The 17,404-nt window shown below is 45.0% G+C and overlaps 1 protein-coding gene across 1 annotated transcript in view; it reads left to right on the top strand.

Moving 5' to 3' along the window:
- The window catches only part of VSTM5 (V-set and transmembrane domain containing 5), a 26,558-nt gene extending 9,154 nt beyond the window's left edge, over nucleotides 1-17,404 (top strand). Inside the window, exons 2-4 of the mRNA XM_030559630.1 lie at nucleotides 14,292-14,621; nucleotides 14,714-14,851; nucleotides 16,146-17,404. Coding sequence (XP_030415490.1) covers nucleotides 14,292-14,621; nucleotides 14,714-14,851; nucleotides 16,146-16,189 — 512 coding nt within the window. The 3' untranslated portion in view covers nucleotides 16,190-17,404. The remainder of the gene's footprint in view (nucleotides 1-14,291; nucleotides 14,622-14,713; nucleotides 14,852-16,145) is intronic.

Genomic DNA, 17,404 nt, shown 5'->3' with positions numbered 1-17,404 from the left:
GCTTCATTTAAAATTAAATTAAAATGCAGAGCCTCCCAGACCAGTGGCCAGAACCCGGGCAGTGTGAGTGCCACTGAAAATCAGCTCATGTGCCGCCTTCGGCACACGTGCCATAGGTTGCCTACCCCTGAACTAGACAGACCATGTGATATACAAGACAATTGCCTCTCTAGGCAAAACTTCTGTGTGCTGCCCGCCTGCCCCCTTCTACTCCCTAGAACAGAGGTTCTCAGCTGAGGGGATTCTCCCCCTTAGGGGCAGCATCTGACTTTCTGGTGGGGCATGGCAAGCCCTCTGATAGTTTGGTGGTTATGGCAGAAGTGAAGGAGTCCAGCCCCTGGTCACAATGTCACTCATTCAGGTTTGGCCTGGCCACCTCTCCATCATGAGAGGCAGCAAGGACAAATCTGAGTGAGTGATGTTTCCACCTGGCTGGTGGGGTTGCAGCACCACTTAGGTTTTGCCGGGGAGGGGAGTTTCCTGTAGTCAGTGGCCCCCCTGATGAGGGACCTGTGCATGGGCACCGAGTGCACATTGGATAATCCGGGCCTGATTACTGGCATGTTTTAAAAATGTAGGCCAAGATTTTTAAAAGTGACTAGTAATTTAGGGTGCCCGATTTGAGGTAATTCAGTTCAGCTGTAAAGGAAGATAAGTGCGTAAGTGGCCTAGATCGCTTTTAAAATCTCAGTCTCTATCTGTTTAGCCATTTGGGGTCTGCAGTGTCAGCCAAAGATTGTTTACTTCTAACAGAGGGACAGATCTTGGCTGCACTGAAAGTAATGAGAGCTAAGGTTACCATATTTCAGGTTCCCAAAAAGAGGACAGTGGGAGGGAGAATGGGGGGGGTACAGCTGGCAGTGCAGGAAGGAGTACCTGTGCTGGGGGTACTCACTGGAGGTGGGGGGCAGTGGTTGCTCCCTTTTGGTGACAGGGCAGCTGGCATAAGCCCAGGACTCAGCAACGGCCATCGGTCAGAGCCTCCCTGCGGGTCCCCCTTCCCAGCGCTGGGAGGAGCTGGGGGACAGGATCTGGACCCTTCGGCTTTCAGGGGAATGGACCAATCAGCTGTGGGACCAATTGAGAAGTGGACCAATCGGGGCTCTTTCTGAGCTGCAAAAACTCTATTGTTTATTTGAAAACCCCTCTCAGACAGAGAAAGCAGGGGGAGAGATAGCTCAGTGGTTTGAGCATTGGCCTGCTCAACCCAGGATTGTGAGCTCAATCCTTGAGGGGGCCATTTGGGGCAAAAATCTGTCTGGGGATTGGCCCTGCTTTGAGCCAGGGGTTGGATTAGATGATCTCCTGCAGTCCCTTCCAACCCTGATATTCTATGATTCAAAAAAGAGGCTATGTTGTCATAAACAGATGGTAAAGGGTTAACAAGCTCAGTAAACCTGGCAAACACCTGACCAGAGGACCAATCAGAAGACAAGATACTTTCAAATCTCAGTGGAGGGAAGTCTTTGTTTTGTACTGTTTGTTTGTCCGTTGTTCTCTCTGGGGTCTGAGAGGGACCACACATGTATACAGGCTCTCCAATCTTTCTGAAAAAGTCTCTTCTATTCAATACTGTAAGTACTAGATAGAAGGCAGATTAGGCATTTGTTTGTTTTCTTTATTGCAAATGTGTATTTTGCTGGAAGGATTTTAACTCTGGTTGCTGTAACTTGTATGTTATGTTAGGGGGAGAGGAATCCCTCTAGTCTCTATAAGCTGAAAGACCCTGTAACATTTTCCATCTTGATTTTACAGAGATAATTTTTACTTTTTTCTTCCTTTAATTAAAAGCTTTTCTTTTTAAGAACCTGGTTGATTTTTTTATTCTTGTGTAAGACCAGGGATTGGGGAGGGAAAGGTTAATTTCTCTCTGTGTTAGGATCCAAGGATTTGGGATCAGTCTCTCTCTCTCAGGGAGAGTCTGGGAGGAGGAAAGGGGGAGGGGGGAAGTTGAATTCTTCTCTGTATTAAGATTCAAGGAGTTTGAATCACAGTAATCTCTCAGGGCAACCCAGGGAAGGGAAAATCTGGGAGGAAGAAAGGAGAGGGGAATGGTTTATTTCCCTTTGTTTTGAGACCCAAGGGGTTTGGGTCTTGGGTCCCCCAGGGAAGGTTTTGGGGGACAGGGAGTGTACCCAAACACTATATTTTGTGTTGGTGGCAACGTAATAAGATCTAAGCTAGGAATTAAGCTTAGAAGGGAACAGGCAGGTCCCCACTTTCTGAACGCTAAAGTTCAAAGTGGGAAACAGACCCTGACAGAGGCTATGTCCAGAAACCCAGATGTAAATGAGAGTGTCACACACGCACTGCCCTGGTAGGATTCCCTCTCTGGCTGGGTGCTCCCCATGCTGCTGTGTTTGAAGCTACTTCCCTGGACTCTCTGGCTTTGCAAGTCTTCTCTGTCTGAACAGAGTCTAGGCACTGCTCCTTGCTGGGGTCATTAGGTACATGCTCTGGGTGCAGATCTCTTGTCTAGCACCCCCTACTGAGAGCTGAGACCACCCAGTCTAACTGCCTAGCCCTTGGGACTAATGCAGACCCCCTCAAAGTCCCCTGTAATTTAAGCATGCCTGTTCCCAGAGTTCTACTTATGGGTACTTGGGTTTATAGTTTAACTCTTCAGGACATGTGACAGTGAAAGCCAACAGACAGACTTTGCATTAGATTCCAGACACAATTACTCTTTACTTAAACAGCACAAGAAATATACAAATCTAGACAAAATAATAAATACCTGTATATGTAACGCACACACCTCCGGGGGTGGGGGGGGAAGAGAGTGAGTGAGTGAGTCTGCTCTATAGCCTTAGCTGACAGCCAGCTGGCTTTTAGCTCATGCTGTAGAGGCTCATGCACTGAACACCAGAGATCCCTGCCCACCGACAAGCATTACATATGCATTTACCTGTCTCAATTTCCTCACCACTCTGGAGAGTTCACTGGGCTTAAGACAGAGTCCTCTGAGGAATTCAGGTTCCCTGTCTGGCACATGGCTTCTCTGAAGAACAATGGAGTTCCTCACCTCTCTGCTCCAAGCAGTTTGTTTCCTTTCACCTTGGCTGTCCACATTTAAACAGGACCCCCTTGTTACAAAAGTATCCCCAACTCTTCCTCTCTCCTGCCCAAAGCTTCCCTTTCCCCAAGAGGTTATGAGGCATTTTTTTCTCTGTGCCTTTTTCTCTTCTACAATACTTGCTTTCACTGCTGTAGGAACTTGTTGGAAATTCACCACTCTCATAAATCCCACACACGCTGCCACCAAATCTGTCAAGTTCCCAAGGTAATTGCACCTATGACCCCTTTGTGGCCTCCTTAAGGACATCCCACTTAGATCTTAGGCCTTTAGCCATCACCTTTCTCAGAGCAGGATCCTGCAGTCTGCTTCCTCCAGATTGGGACTTAGGCTGCAGAATCTTGTCATTTACTATGATTATCTCTGCTGGTCTGACTTTAGTTCAGCATCTGCAGTCCTGTTCTCTCCAAGGCAATAACAGGGTTCACCAGTGACCAGCCAGCTTTCCTAAAGCAAAGAACAGTTATTCAGAACAAAAGCATTACAGAAAAAACATACCTTTAAAACAACGAAGACTATAGACTATAACGGTTCAAAAAAGAACTAGATAAGTTCATGGTGGACAGGTCCATCAATTGTGTGCAACTGCCCAGTTGACCATGCCAGCTATACTCTCCAGATGTGCTCTAGCCTGGAGTAGATAGGAGATATTGGATCTCCTGGGCCTGTGGGGAGAAGAGGCTCTGCAAGCACAGCTATGGACAAGCTGTAGAAACATGGACATCTATGAGCAGATTGCATGGGGGATGCAGGAGAAGGAGTATAACAGGGACCAGCACTAGTGCTGCATGAAAGCAAAGGAACTGAATCAGGCGTATCAGAAGGCCAGGGAGGCCAACAGTCAATCTAGTGCCAAGCCACAAACCTGCTGCTTTTACTAAGAGCTGCACGGCATACATGGGGTAGACCCCACTACCACTCCACAGACCACCACAGATACCTCCAAGGAGACTGAGCCACAGGCCCCTGGGGTGAACAGCAAGGGTGAGGAGGAAGTAGAGGAGGCCTGGCTGATTGCACTGCTCCCAAGGGGCTGGAGGGATTCTCAGGATCTGTGTGTGTTGGGAGTGGGGGGTTCTGTGTGGGGTGCTGGGCAGCTGTGGTGGTGTGCAGGGCATGGTGCATTTATGGTAGGGGGATTTGTGGGGGGGGTTCTGGGCATAGTGGGTCCTTGGGGCACTGGGCATAGGGAGTCAGGGAGGTGTTTGGTGGAGGGGCTGTGTGGCAAAGTGTGGGCTCGCCCCCAAAGGGAAGTGGCATACTGACAGCACAGAGCCAGGCGGACCAGTGTGTGTCTGGCCATGCTATGCCCCATTGCCCCAGGCTGGCCCCTTGCTGGGGACCAACCTCCCCACACCAAGCTCCATTGCCCCCATGGGGGCCCACAAATATGTTTGGTGCCAGGCCCACAATAGGTTAATACAACCCTGGGAGGAAGAGGAGGCGGATGGGGCACATGCTACATGCCAGGACCTGTTTGACACTCTATTGCAATCCAGTCAGTCCTGGCAGTCGAGCACAGGCGAGACCGATGCAGGGAAAGGAACCTTGGGTAAGTGTATAAATTTATTTCCCATTATAACGATGATGTCCCCAACTTAACAGGACACAACCATTGACTTTTCTTTTAATTTACTCATGCTAGAAAAGGTTGCAGTAAGAGAGGAATGTCCCTTGAATATTCCTGAAAGATCTCGGTGAAACTTTCACAGAGGCACTCTGAAATTCTCTGCCGAAGATTTCTAGAGATGGCTGCCTTATTTCTTCCTCCGTGGTAGGACACTTTACCATGCCAGTCAGCGATAACTTCAGCAGGTACCATTGCAGTACAAAGGCCAGCAGCATGTGGGCCCATTTAGCTTCAGCAACTGTGACGCCAGCAGCTGCTGTGTTTTCTCTGCCTTTGTTACCCTTAGGAGTGAGATATCAGCTAAAATCACCACTGTCTGTGTCTAACGGTGCCATTATACAGTTCCATTGCCCTATACTTATAGTTACAAGCAACCAAGCAATTCCCTCCTCATTTCCCTCACCCCTGGTGGGGGTCACACGCACCACGTCTGGTGCTGTGAGTGGTGCAGAAGTGTCAATAAGCATGTTTTGTTTACATACTTTAGGGGAGCAAGGGAAGGGAGTTCTGAATCTTAAGTTTCACTTTCCACTGTGACTATACTGACAATTGTACCTCTGTATGTTTTATGCGCCGCTACTGCCATTGCAGCCTTGAAAGGTTCCCCCATCACACTCATAGAACACCGGAACCAGATCAGGATGATGTGTTCCGTGAGATCCTGCAAGTCAGTGCTGCCTCAGACCATAAGCAAAAGCCAGAGGGTGAACATTTCAGATAGCTTGGAGAAGGAAAGCACGGATAGGAGAAAGGCCCAGGATTCCCGTAAGAAAAGGGGAGGGAGATGCACCAGGACATAATGGGACTTCTCTGGCAGCAAACACAAATGCTGCAGGTTCTTGGGGACCCCACAGGTTCAACAATCATGGACTTGCCTCCCTTTGCAGTCCATGGAGAACTCCATTACAGCACCTCCTTATTCCCTCAACATTCCACATGGCATCAGGGGACCTATCCCTACCACTCCACTGCAGGGAACACTAAAGACAACCACAGCTTCACATACACTGACCTGTGAAAGCCACGGTTGTGGTATGTGTGAGTAAAATGGACATTGTTAAGTTCTGTTCTATTAGTATATTAAGTTTTTTAAGTATTTGCTTTTAAATTGCACATATGGTTTTTTTGCACTGGCTGTGCTACTGAATAAAATTCTATTGTTTGGAAAATAATTCATCTTTATTAGTTCACAGCACATGTTGCAGAGTGCCTGGCAGTTCTGAAAGCACACAGTCATTTCAACTCGTAGAATTTAGTGACAAACACAGGGTAATAATCATAAAAGTACAGCAATCACCACACAATTCCTAACAGGCCCCAAAACAGCAGGGTCAGGTAGAGCATAGTACACTGTATCACATTACTCTGGCTCATTGTTAAAGCGCTCTTTCAAAGTCTTCCTGAGCCGTATAGCTCCACACTGAACTCTTCTAATAGCCCTTGTGTCTAGCTGTTCAAACTCAGCAGACAGCCAAGCTACCTCTTCCCTCCACCCCAGTGGCAACTTTTCCCCCTTTGCTTCACAGATATTATGCAGGACACAGCAGGCAGCTATGGCCATTGGGATATTTTTTTCACTGACATCCAATTTTGTGAGTAAACAACAGCAGCATCCCTTCAATCTACCAAAAGCGCATTCAAGTGTCATTCCACATCTGCTGAGTCAGGAGATGAGATGTTCTCTGGTGCTGTGGAGGTGGCCATAGTACGATTTCATGAGCCCAGGAAGCAAGAGGTAGGCTGGATTCCCCAGGATGACTATTCAACATTGTCAACAGTAATCTGCCAGTTGGGAAAGAAAGTCCTTGTTTGTAGCTTTCTGAATAGTTCTGTGTTTTTAAAGATGAAAGTGTTGTGTGCCTTCCCCAGGGCTGGCTCTAAGGTTTTTTACCGCCCCAAGCAAAAAAAAATTTGTGGGCTCCCCCCCACAACCCCTGCTGCCCCAGCCCTGGGCTCTCCCCTTCCTCCCCACTAGTGCCCCCCCACACCACCTGCCACCCCAGGCCTGGACTCTCCCCCCAACCCACCTGCACCGCTGTAGCCCTGAGTCACTGGTAACTCGCTCCCAGGGTGGGTCATTCAGCAGGAATTTTGGATGTGCACAAAACACAGACAGGATTGGTTCCCATGTGGTTACAGAACTACAGTAAAGTGGAACAATTTTCAGCTTGTGTGATTGGAGGATATCTGGATGTATATTATAAGACTGTCGTCCATAAATGAGGAAAAGTTGAGGTGCCTTTATTATTCTTTTGTTCCACTCTTTCTTTCTATGGGGAATTTGCCAATGCAGTATCACTGTCTTCCTTTTAAACAAACAAAAAAAAAGGCAATGGCTGTTGAAAATAGCATTTAAGTCCTAATAACCACTGGGAAGCATTTCCTGCTCAATTTTATCCTTTTTCTAAGCAAGTTACAGTGGATCAGTATATTTGATTTGGGAGAAATGAAGTAACAGCTGCCCAAACTGAGCTTGAGCACTCCTGAATTTTGAGGTGTTCAAATCTGGAAGGCAGGTGCTGGGTGTATGTGTGTGGGGGGACTGTGGGCTCCGCAGGGGAGCACAGCAACATGTATGCAGCAGCGTGTCTGGTGCTGTGTGGAGCCAGACATGCTGGTCTGAGTGGCACAGTAAGGCAGCTGGGGGGTTGGAGAAGGGATAGGGAGTTCCAGGGGGACAGTCAAGGGACAGGGAGCAGGACGGGGTTGGATGGGTTGGGGTTCGGGGGGGCAGTCAGGGGACAGGCAGTGGCTGGATAGACATGGGAGTCCCAGGGGTTTGTCAGGGGACAGGTAGGGAGTGGGGTCCTAGGGGGTAAGTTGGGGGGGGGTCTCAGGAGGGGGCAGTTGGGGACAAGGAGAAGGGAGGCTTAGATAGGGGGTGGGGTCCTGGGGACAGTTAGGGGCAGGGGTCCCAGGAGGGAGCAATCAGGGGACAGGGAGTAAGGCAGGGTTGGATGGGTTGGGGTTTGGGGGGGAGCAGTCAGAGGGCGTGGCTGGTGGCAGGGTGGGGCTTTTTTGAATGTTAAAATATGGTCTCCCTACCATTCACAGCACTCACAGCACGCTGCCGCATGAGGTCCCCCTCCTTCCTTTCCAGTTGGAAGTGGACAAGGGAATGCTGGGAAATGTAGTTCTTTCCCTGCTCCAGGGCTGGCTCTATAGGCAGGGAGCTAACCAAGGAACTACAGCTCCCAGAGCTCCCTGTTGGTTCTCAGCTCCCATGCTAGATTCCTGCCGCCCCTGCAAATGGGCTGCGCCAAGCAGTTGCTTGCTTTGCTGGTGCCTAGATCTGCTCCTGGCCTTCCCTAACCAGCCGGCACTGATGCTGGTGAAGCTTCCTTGGTGATCCACCAGCACTCGCAGAGCTGCAGAAAAGTAGCCCTTTCTGTTGATGTATTCTGTGACAAGGTGGTCTGATACTAAAATAGGGACATATGTGGCATCTATTGCTCCCGTGCAGTTCGGGAACCCCATTGCTGCAAATCTATCCACTGTATCCTGCACAATGCTAAGAGTCACAGTCCTGCATTGCAGCAGATGATTAATGAGTCCTGCACACTTGCATGACAACAGCACCCACACAGGATTTTCCAGCTTCAAAATGATTTTGCCTTGACCAGTAGCAATCTGGCATTGCCAGTTTCCACAGCATGATCGCCACTTGCTTCTCCACTGTCAGTGTGGCTCTCATTTTGGTGTCCCTGTGCTGAAGGTTTGGAATGAGCTTAGCACCCAGATCCCTGAATGTGGCCTTGCACATCTGTAAATTCTGCAGCCAATGTTTGTCATCCCACCCCTGCATTATGATGTGATTCCACCCATCAGTTCTCATTTCTTGAGCCCAGAAGTGGCACCACATCATCTACAGTTGCTGTGTGAATGCTACCAACAACCTTAAAATGGTCTTGCTCTGTCCTCCAGCAATCTGTCCTCCAAGAAATCGTCATTGTCATAAACAGATAGTTAAAGGTTAATGCCTCTTTTACCTGTAAAGGGTTAAGAAGTTCACCTAGCCTAGCTGACACCTGACCACAGGAACCAATGAGGGAACAAGATGTTTCAAAAGGAAGGAGGGACGTTTTCCTTTGTTTAGAGTTTCAGTTTCAGCCGTAGTGAAAAAGATCAAGGAACCAGCCTCTTATCAGAGTAGTAAGTTTTAGAAAGGGATAAATAGGTTTATGTTTATTTCATTTGTAACTTGTCTTGGTACCATTAAGGGAATTATCAAAATTGGGTATTTGGGTATTTTTTGTTTAACTAAGTTTTTGCCCAGGGGAACATCCTCGATGTTTGGAATCTGTTGTCTGTGAGAGTAGCTGGTATGCTAATCTCTCCCAGAGGGTTTTCTTTTACCTTTCTTTTCTTTAATTAAAAGCCTTTTTCTTAATACCTGATTGATTTTTTTCCTTGTTTTTAGATCCAAGGGGGTTGGATCTGGATCCACCAGGAGTTGGTGGGAGAAAGGAGGGGAGATGGTTAATTTCTCCTTGTTTTAAGATCCAAGGGGTTTGGATCTGTGTTCACCAGGAAATTGGTGAAGTCTCTCAAGGCTACCCAGGGAAGAAAAGTAGTGCTTGGGGGTGGTGGCAGCGATACCAGATCTAAGCTGGTAATTAAGCTTAGACGTGTCCATGCAGGTTTCCACATCTGTACCCTAAAGTTCAGAGTGGGGAAGGAACCTTGACAGTCATGTTCCACACTGATTCAGTTCTTCTTAGGGCTCTGCAAAAACTGGTGAATTATGCATCCTGTGCTTGCAATAATGCATCCTTGCTTATGACAATAGTACAGAGCTGCACAGGCTCCATGCTTCAGTCAGAGATGGCAGACAGCAAAGAGGGCTCTGCAGGTTCCTGAGATTTTTTAAAAAGCACAAAAACGACAGATATAGAGGACACTATGGGATGAAGACAGTTGCACATTGAGAATTTGGCCCTTTGCACCCAGTCACCCTTGAGCAACTCATTTCTGCTCCACCAGGCATTGCCAAGTTTCCCTAAAGACAGTGAACTGGATGGTGGCAGGTTCCACACTGGGATACCTAACTATGGTGCTCTGACCAAGCACTCCTGAAGAATACACACAGCGCCACCACAAGGTGTCAAGTATGCATGCTCACAAGCAATATACGACCTGCGGCGGCTTTATGCTGATATAACTTGCATGAACCAAAATTTGTAGTGTAGACGTGGCCTCAGTCCTTTTCAAACAAATGGGAATCGTGACTGAAGTGCTGGAAAATGCAGCCTAAGACTACCAAGCAGATCATAATTAGAGAGCTGATCCCCAAAGCTGGGAATCCTCAATTTTTCAGGTATCTAAAAGGGTGTTGTAAGGAGGAGGGAGAAAACTTGTTTATCTTAGCCTCTAAGGATAGAACAAGAAGCAATGGGCTTAAACTGCAGCAAGGGAGGTTTAGATTGGACATTAGGAAAAAGTTCGTAACTGTCAGGGTGGTTAAACACTGGAATAAATTGCCTAGGAGGTTGTGGAATCTCCATCTCTGGAGATATTTAAGAGTAGGTTAGATAAATGTCTATCAGGGATGGTCTAGACAGTAATTGGTCCTCCCATGAGGGCAGGGGACTAGACTCGATGACCTCTCGAGGTCCCTTCCAGTCCTAGAATCTATGAATCTATAAGCAAGTGATACTCACTAGCGAGTAAGGGCTGCATGACCAGACTCTTAGCTAGCTCCAGACCATACATATGTTTTAAACACCAGAGAGAAATTCTTATTGTCCGAGGCCTTTGGATGGAAAGCTTTAAAAGTGCTGGGTACTGCAATTGAAGGTCATTTTTTCTGGACATAGAAAACAGAGATGGAACCGACCTCTTACAGTAGGTGACCTAGACACATCCTTGGCCAGTGCAGGATTCAGGGGGGGCTCTAGACATTTCGCCGCCCCAAGCATGGCGGCATGCTGCGGGGGGCGCTCTGCCAGTCGCCGGTCCCATGGCTCTGGTGGACCTCCCGCAGGCATGCCTGCAGGAGGTCCACCGGAGCTGTGGGACCAGAGGACCCTCCGCAGGCATGCCGCCGAAGGCTGCCTGCCTGCCGCCCTCGCGGCAACCGGCAGAGCGCCCCCGTGGCATGCCACCCCAAGTACACGCTTGGCGTGCTGGGACCTGGAGCCACCCCTGGCAGGATTGTTCCCTAGAGTAGTACAATTACTTGTGCACTGTCCTATCTCGGTTTAAATACCCTCCAACCTTCTGACCATTTTTATTGCTTTTCTCTGAATTCTCTCCAGTTAATCAATAATTTTCTGGTAATAAAGTGCCCGCTACCCTCTCTGTAATATGATACCTTACTGCCCAAAACTGCATTGGCCTTTTGTTGCTTGCTATATCACATTACGATCACACAGTATCAGCCCAAAGTCATTTTTAACCAGTGCTGTCTTCAGGTTTCTCCCTTCAACTGAACGTTTGCTTTTTGGATTATTTCTCTCCTCCCCTCCTGATCTCACAGCTTCCTTTCTCCTACCACCCCTCTGTCATAAACAGATAGTTAAGAGTTAATGTCTCTTTTACCTGTAAAGGGTTACAAGCAGTAAACCTGGACCATCTGACCAGAGGACCAATCAGAAGACAAGATACTTTCAAATCTCGGTGCAGGGAAGTCTTTGTTTGTGTGTTTTCTTTGTCTATTCTCTTTGGGTTTTGAGAGGGTAACTAGACATACCTACAGGCTCTCTCTCATTTTCTATTCAAATAGTAAGTAACAGTAGAAGGCGGTTTAGTCTTTTTTTTATTGTTTTTTTTATTTGCAAATGCGTATTTTGCTGGAAGTATTTTAAATTGTATTTTTGCTGGGGGGAGGCTTCTCTCTAGTGTTTATAAGCTGAAAGACCCTGTAACTTTTACCATATAAATTACAGAGACAACATTTACTTTTTTCTTTTTTTTTATTAAAAGTTTTGTTTTTTAAGATCTGTTTGATTTTTTTCCCCTTGTTGAGGCTCAAGGGAATTGAGTCTGTACTTACCAGGGAATTGGTGGGAGACGGGGAGAGAGAAGGGAGGGGGGAAAGGTGGAATCCCTTTGTTTTAGATTCACGGAGCTTGAATCTGTCTATCTCTCCAGGATAGCCCAGGGAGGGAAAGCCTGGGAGGGGAAGAGAAGAGGGAGAAAAAACCTGATTTCTCTGTGTTGTGATTCAAGGAGTTTGAGTCACGGTGATCTCCTAGTGTACCCAGGGCGGGAAAGATCTGGGAGGAAGAAAGGAGGGGAAATGGTTTATTCCCCTTTGTTGTGAGACTCAAGGAATTTGGGTCTTGGGGTCCCCAGGGAAGGTTTTTGGGGGGACCAGAGTGCCCAAAAACACTATATTTTGGGTGATGGCAGCTTATCAGATCTAAGCTGGTAATTAAGCTTAAAGGAATTCATGCTGGTACCCCATCTTTTGGACTCTAAGGTTCAGATTAGGGAATTATATCATGACACCCTCCATCCCCAAATCCACAATATCCAGATCCCATAGCCAAAGCCACAACACCCATATTCAAGTGATAAGTGGATGATGATCTGAAATGGGACTCACTGTTGCATGGTGCAAACTGTAAATAGTAGGGAAATCCACAGGTGGTTTTCTTTGATAGAAGAATTTTCCCTAACTGTTGCTGAGGATGGATTCTAACTGCAGTTCCAATGGCAGGTGGCCATTGCTTTTTCTGTAATCAAATCAGTCTGCTAAATCTCTTCTAAATCATTTTAAAATTGTAGCAGTACAGCACATGAGTGTGTATATCTCTTTGCCAAACTCCAGAAGAAGGAAATTCAAGCTGGAAAGGGAGGGACAGAACCTGTTTGCTGATTGTTTTTCTCTGGCAATTGGGATAGAGAAGAGGACACATTGAAATTCACCTGAAATGGCTGCTTTTAAAATGAATCAGTTGGATGAGCATCTGATTTTTAAGAGGAAGCTGCATCTTCCTTAGGGTGATCAGATGTCCTGATTATATAGGGACAGTTCCGATATTTGGGGCTTTTTTTAATATTACCACCCCCCAATCCCTGTTCTAATTTTTCACATTTGCTATCTAGTCACCCTAATCTCCCCACAACAACATCCATCCCTCCATGGGAAGTGCAAGCTAATCCAAGGGAAAGTTGAAGCTTTTTGCTTACATAATTGTTTTCTCTTAGTCCTCAGGAGAAGCAGAGCCATCTAGCTATTGCACATGGAAAAGTCTATAGATTCATAGTTCCCAAACTGTGATCAGCAAGGAACTTACTGATGTTGCAAAAAAGCAGCTGGCTGGTCACATGGTGATGCCTTATTTGCCTTATTTTCAGCTGCTAAACTGTATTAAAAGAAGTTTAAAATACATGAATCTAATATTACTTTCACATGTCTGCATTTGCTCTAGTTGCCACTGGGATGTGATCTGATCATGACTGATAGGGGAAATGCCATTGTAACCACAGATGGAATGAGAGGTGATACATGAAACAACCTCTGTATTAAGCTGTGGTGCACACTCTGAAAAGTTTGAAAACTCCTGATTCTGTGTTTATGGAGAGGAAGGGTGATTCAGGGTTAAAGTGCTAGACTTCGGATCAGCGTTAAACAGCGTTAGATCGATCGATTTAACTCTGTACCCATCCACACTACAAGGCACTTTAAATCAATTTTAAGGGCTCTTAAAATCGATTTCTGTACTCCTCCCCAACGAAAGGAGTAACCCTAAAATCGATATTACTATATCGATTTAGGGTTAGTGTGGACGGAAATCGAAGTTATTGGTCTCATTCCTTTAATGTAGCTACCCAGAGTGCACCGCTCCGGAAATTGATGGTAGCCTAGGACCATGGACGCACACCACCGAATTAATGTGCCCTAGTGTGGACGCATAAAATCGATTTTATAATATCGGTTTTATAAAACTGGTTTTAGTAATTTCGATTTTATGCTGTAGTGTAGACGTAGCCTCAGTCTTTCAGTTCCCTATCTATAAAGTAGAATAATTACACTTCCCTACCTCAAAGGGTTGTTGTGAGGATAAATACACGAAAAGATTGTGAGGTAGTCAGATACTACCGTGACGGGGCCACATATGTACCTAAGATAGATAAACTGAAAACAAATCAGGAAGCAAAAATAACAGTTTCTCCGTTCGTACATTTAAATACAATCCATGATTTTATTTTTATATATAAAATATATAAATATTTATATATAAAAATATATTTTTTATATATATATAAAGCCAAGATTTCTAAAAGTAAATAGTGATTTTGGCTTCCTAACTTGAGCCACCTTAAAGGGGCCCAGTTTTCAGAGAATGCTGAGCCTCCACCCTTAGGCCCCACCAAGGTGTCTCCAGTCGGGCACTCAAAGACTGAGGCACATAAAATCACTAGTCACTTAGCAAAATCTGTACCTCTGTTCCCTTAAAGGAGGAATGCTACAGTATTGTTTAAGCCTGGCATTAGCCTGAAATCAGATCTGTTCCTGACCATTAGCCGCTGTCATGCTGATCACTCTAATATAATGTGTGAACTGCCTTCACTATAAGTCATGCTTGCTGTAGTACTGCATCAGCACTCGTTACCCAACTCTCCTTTCTTTTTCAGCCCAAGGAGGATTATCTTTATTAGTCCCACAACCCAACATAAATGCCACCGTGGCACAAAATATTCTCCTCTCCGTTGAATATTCTTGCAAAGGCATAGTCTCCATTGAGTGGAAGCATGTGTCAAGTTGGGGCACCAACAAAATTGTGGAATGGAAACCGGGGAGTTATACTAACATATCCAAAAGTTATAAGGACCGAGTGAACACTTATGAAAACGGCTCTATACAGCTTCTGAATGTAGGCGTGAGAGATGCTGGCTATTATGTTGTCACCATAACAGAAGAGCTGGGAACCAACATCTACGGCACCATTGTATTAAGTGTCTATGGTATGAACTAATCGGAAGTTCTTTTATTCTACCATTGAAATGTATATGTGCTCATGGCCAACTTCATTATGTTATGTTTTTTCCATTCTTAGAGATTATCTATGAAGATTTACATTTTGTAGCGGTCTTCTTTGCATTTCTCACTGCTGTGTCTGCAGTTTTAGTCTGCTGCATGTGGTTCTGTAATAAATCTGTGCATCTATTCCAGAATAAGAGAGACAAGCTTAAAGGTAATTTTCTGTATGTGGACATTATGATGCAATGAGGTTTCCATGCCTAAATTATGAACATTTGTTCACTTGTGATTTGGTCCTGGGAGCTGCTGAGCATCAATACCTCTAACTGACTTCAATGAGAGTTACTGATCATTAAGATCAAGCCTCTAATGTAGGCCAATGAAAAATGCTTGCTGTTGTTAAGAGTCCTACTTATAATTAGACTTTAAAAAAAACACACAGGAAATGTACAGTAAGGAACAACTCTGAACTGCAACTTTTGTACTGACTGAGTAACAAGCAGGGCCAGCTCCAGGGGTTTTGCTGCCCCAAGCAGCCAAAAAAAAAAAAAAGACACAATGGCAATTGCGATCTGCAGCAATTTAGCAGGAGGTCCTTTGCTCCAAGTAGGAGTGAGGGACCCTCCACCGAATTGCTGCGGAATACCTGAACCTGCCGCCCCGCTCCGGAGTGGCCGCCCCAAGCACCTGCTTGCTAAGCTGGTGCCTGGAGCCAGCCCTGGTAACAAGCCAAGATGATACTGGATGCTACAGAGAGTATGCTTCCTTCTCTATCCAGATCCTACCTAACCCTTCAGTAATTTTAGGCCATCTACTTTCTCAGTGCAGACCTTCCAGTGGCTTTTTCCTGTTGGTATAATTTGGTATTTTTGCCTATTTGGGCACAATTTGAACTTTTTAATTGTGACCAAGCAGGAAAAATAGACCTTTTACCAGACTAGTAAAGATAGTTTAAGTTCTGAGGCAGTGTGGCCCAAATCATTTTTTTTAACTCTGCTGAAGTCAATGAGTTATAGGAGGAATACATTTGGTCCAGTAGGTCTTTTTCATTTCCCCCATCTTCCATCAAGGCATTTGCAACCTAATGCTATTTTTGCTGTGAGTCCTGATTTAAGGAGGTTGGAAACCAGCCAGTGCTGACATTCAGCCAGAGCTTTGTAAACTTCAGAATAAAGTGTGACCCCTATCTGTCTGGTCAAGCTTGGGAATGACAGTGTGTAGTCAGTCACAAGAGGTTATGGTATCTTAGCGGTCTTCTGCTCTTTGAAGAAACCAGTATCATTTATGCTTTTAAACATGGTGAGGGGCACTGTATATGGTTAACTAAAATATTTTTAAATACCTTTACTAAATTGAAAAAATCATTTACAATCCCTGAGTAATCATATCTGAGCAAGTTTGTACTAACAACAAAAGGTTCAGATATTAACATTACGCGAATTGTTAACTTTGGAGTGTTGGTCTTCTAATTGATTTTCAGATCAATAAATGTATCTTTCTATTTGCAGCAAGAACAGCTGAAGAGATAGAACTGCAAACCATTGAGTGTTAGCCAAGAACATTTCATAACAAATAACATTTCTACCTCAAGAAAAAATAATGGTAAAGGAAAGGGGGGGAAACCCACAAAAGGTAAAGTTTTTATACAATCTTTTTTTAACATGACTGATATAGAAACTTCCTGACTTGCAAATAAGACGTCAATGGGAGATGGAATCAGAGCTGCATGTATGGAGCCTCTTGCAAGTGTGAAGATTTCAGTTCTTCCATTTACGGTGGACAAGGTCAAAGTGAACAGAATGCTTCCTTTGTTGAGCATAGGGACTGTTCATGGGCTATACCATAAGATCTTTAGCCTGGATCTCTCTCAAAAAAACAAGCCAACCAAGCTACTTTGGCTACATAATATTGGGAAATATAAAGAGGACTTGCTTAGGGTCTTAACGGACATTTGTTTTGCTAATGAATATCCCAGTTAGTGCAAGTGTCCCTTCACAAATAGGCAGCAGACTAGACCTCAGCCTTCTTCAACGTGCTGCAAATGTGCATTAATGTATTAAATTTTTAATTTTAAAATAAATGAAGGACAGTATACTGTATACCGCATATTATGCTGCTATCTTCAGGCCAAATAAATTGCTGAAGCCTCCAAAGACTATTATAATTCATCATGAGACAAAAGTGAATTTGAGCCAATGACCCCATGGTTGAAATTCCATCTCTCAGTATCTTTATGATTGTTTACATTGTTCCATGATATTAATGCACACTTACCAATTGTATAGAAACTTCTTAAACAATGAACAATGCAAATATACAGCAGGTGACATCGTCAATAGACTATGATTAGAACAGTCAGAAAAGTTCTGGTGGGGTCAAAAAGTGACATGGAGCTTAATCCAGAGAGGTAGAGAGTGCCATGGATTCAACAAACTCAGGCCAGGGAAGGATTGAGTCTATCTGGTTTGGGAGAGCTGCTTAACAAGATGGTGTTGTTTTTTTCAGAATTTGTTTTAAATGGCAGCAAAGCCTCTTTTGCTTTTATTTTTTGTAAGCAAATTTTAAATGAACTAATAACTACTGGTCTGTATCTGGTTGCTGCACTTACGGTTATTACACAGGTCTTCTGTGTGGAGTAATTTGGCTTTTTGAAACAGAAAGCACTAAAGTTTGTTTACTTAAGTAAGTTTGAAAGCATTAAGCTCTAAATTATCTTGTTTTTGTAAGAAGAGAGGAATATTATATTATGAAATAAACCTTGAAAATG

The sequence above is a fragment of the Gopherus evgoodei genome, chromosome 1 (genome assembly GCF_007399415.2).
Source record: "Gopherus evgoodei ecotype Sinaloan lineage chromosome 1, rGopEvg1_v1.p, whole genome shotgun sequence".
In the NCBI taxonomy this organism is placed as follows: Eukaryota; Metazoa; Chordata; order Testudines; family Testudinidae; genus Gopherus; species Gopherus evgoodei.
The sequence above is the reverse complement of the archived record's forward strand: the minus strand, read 5'-3'. Positions and strand labels throughout refer to the sequence as shown.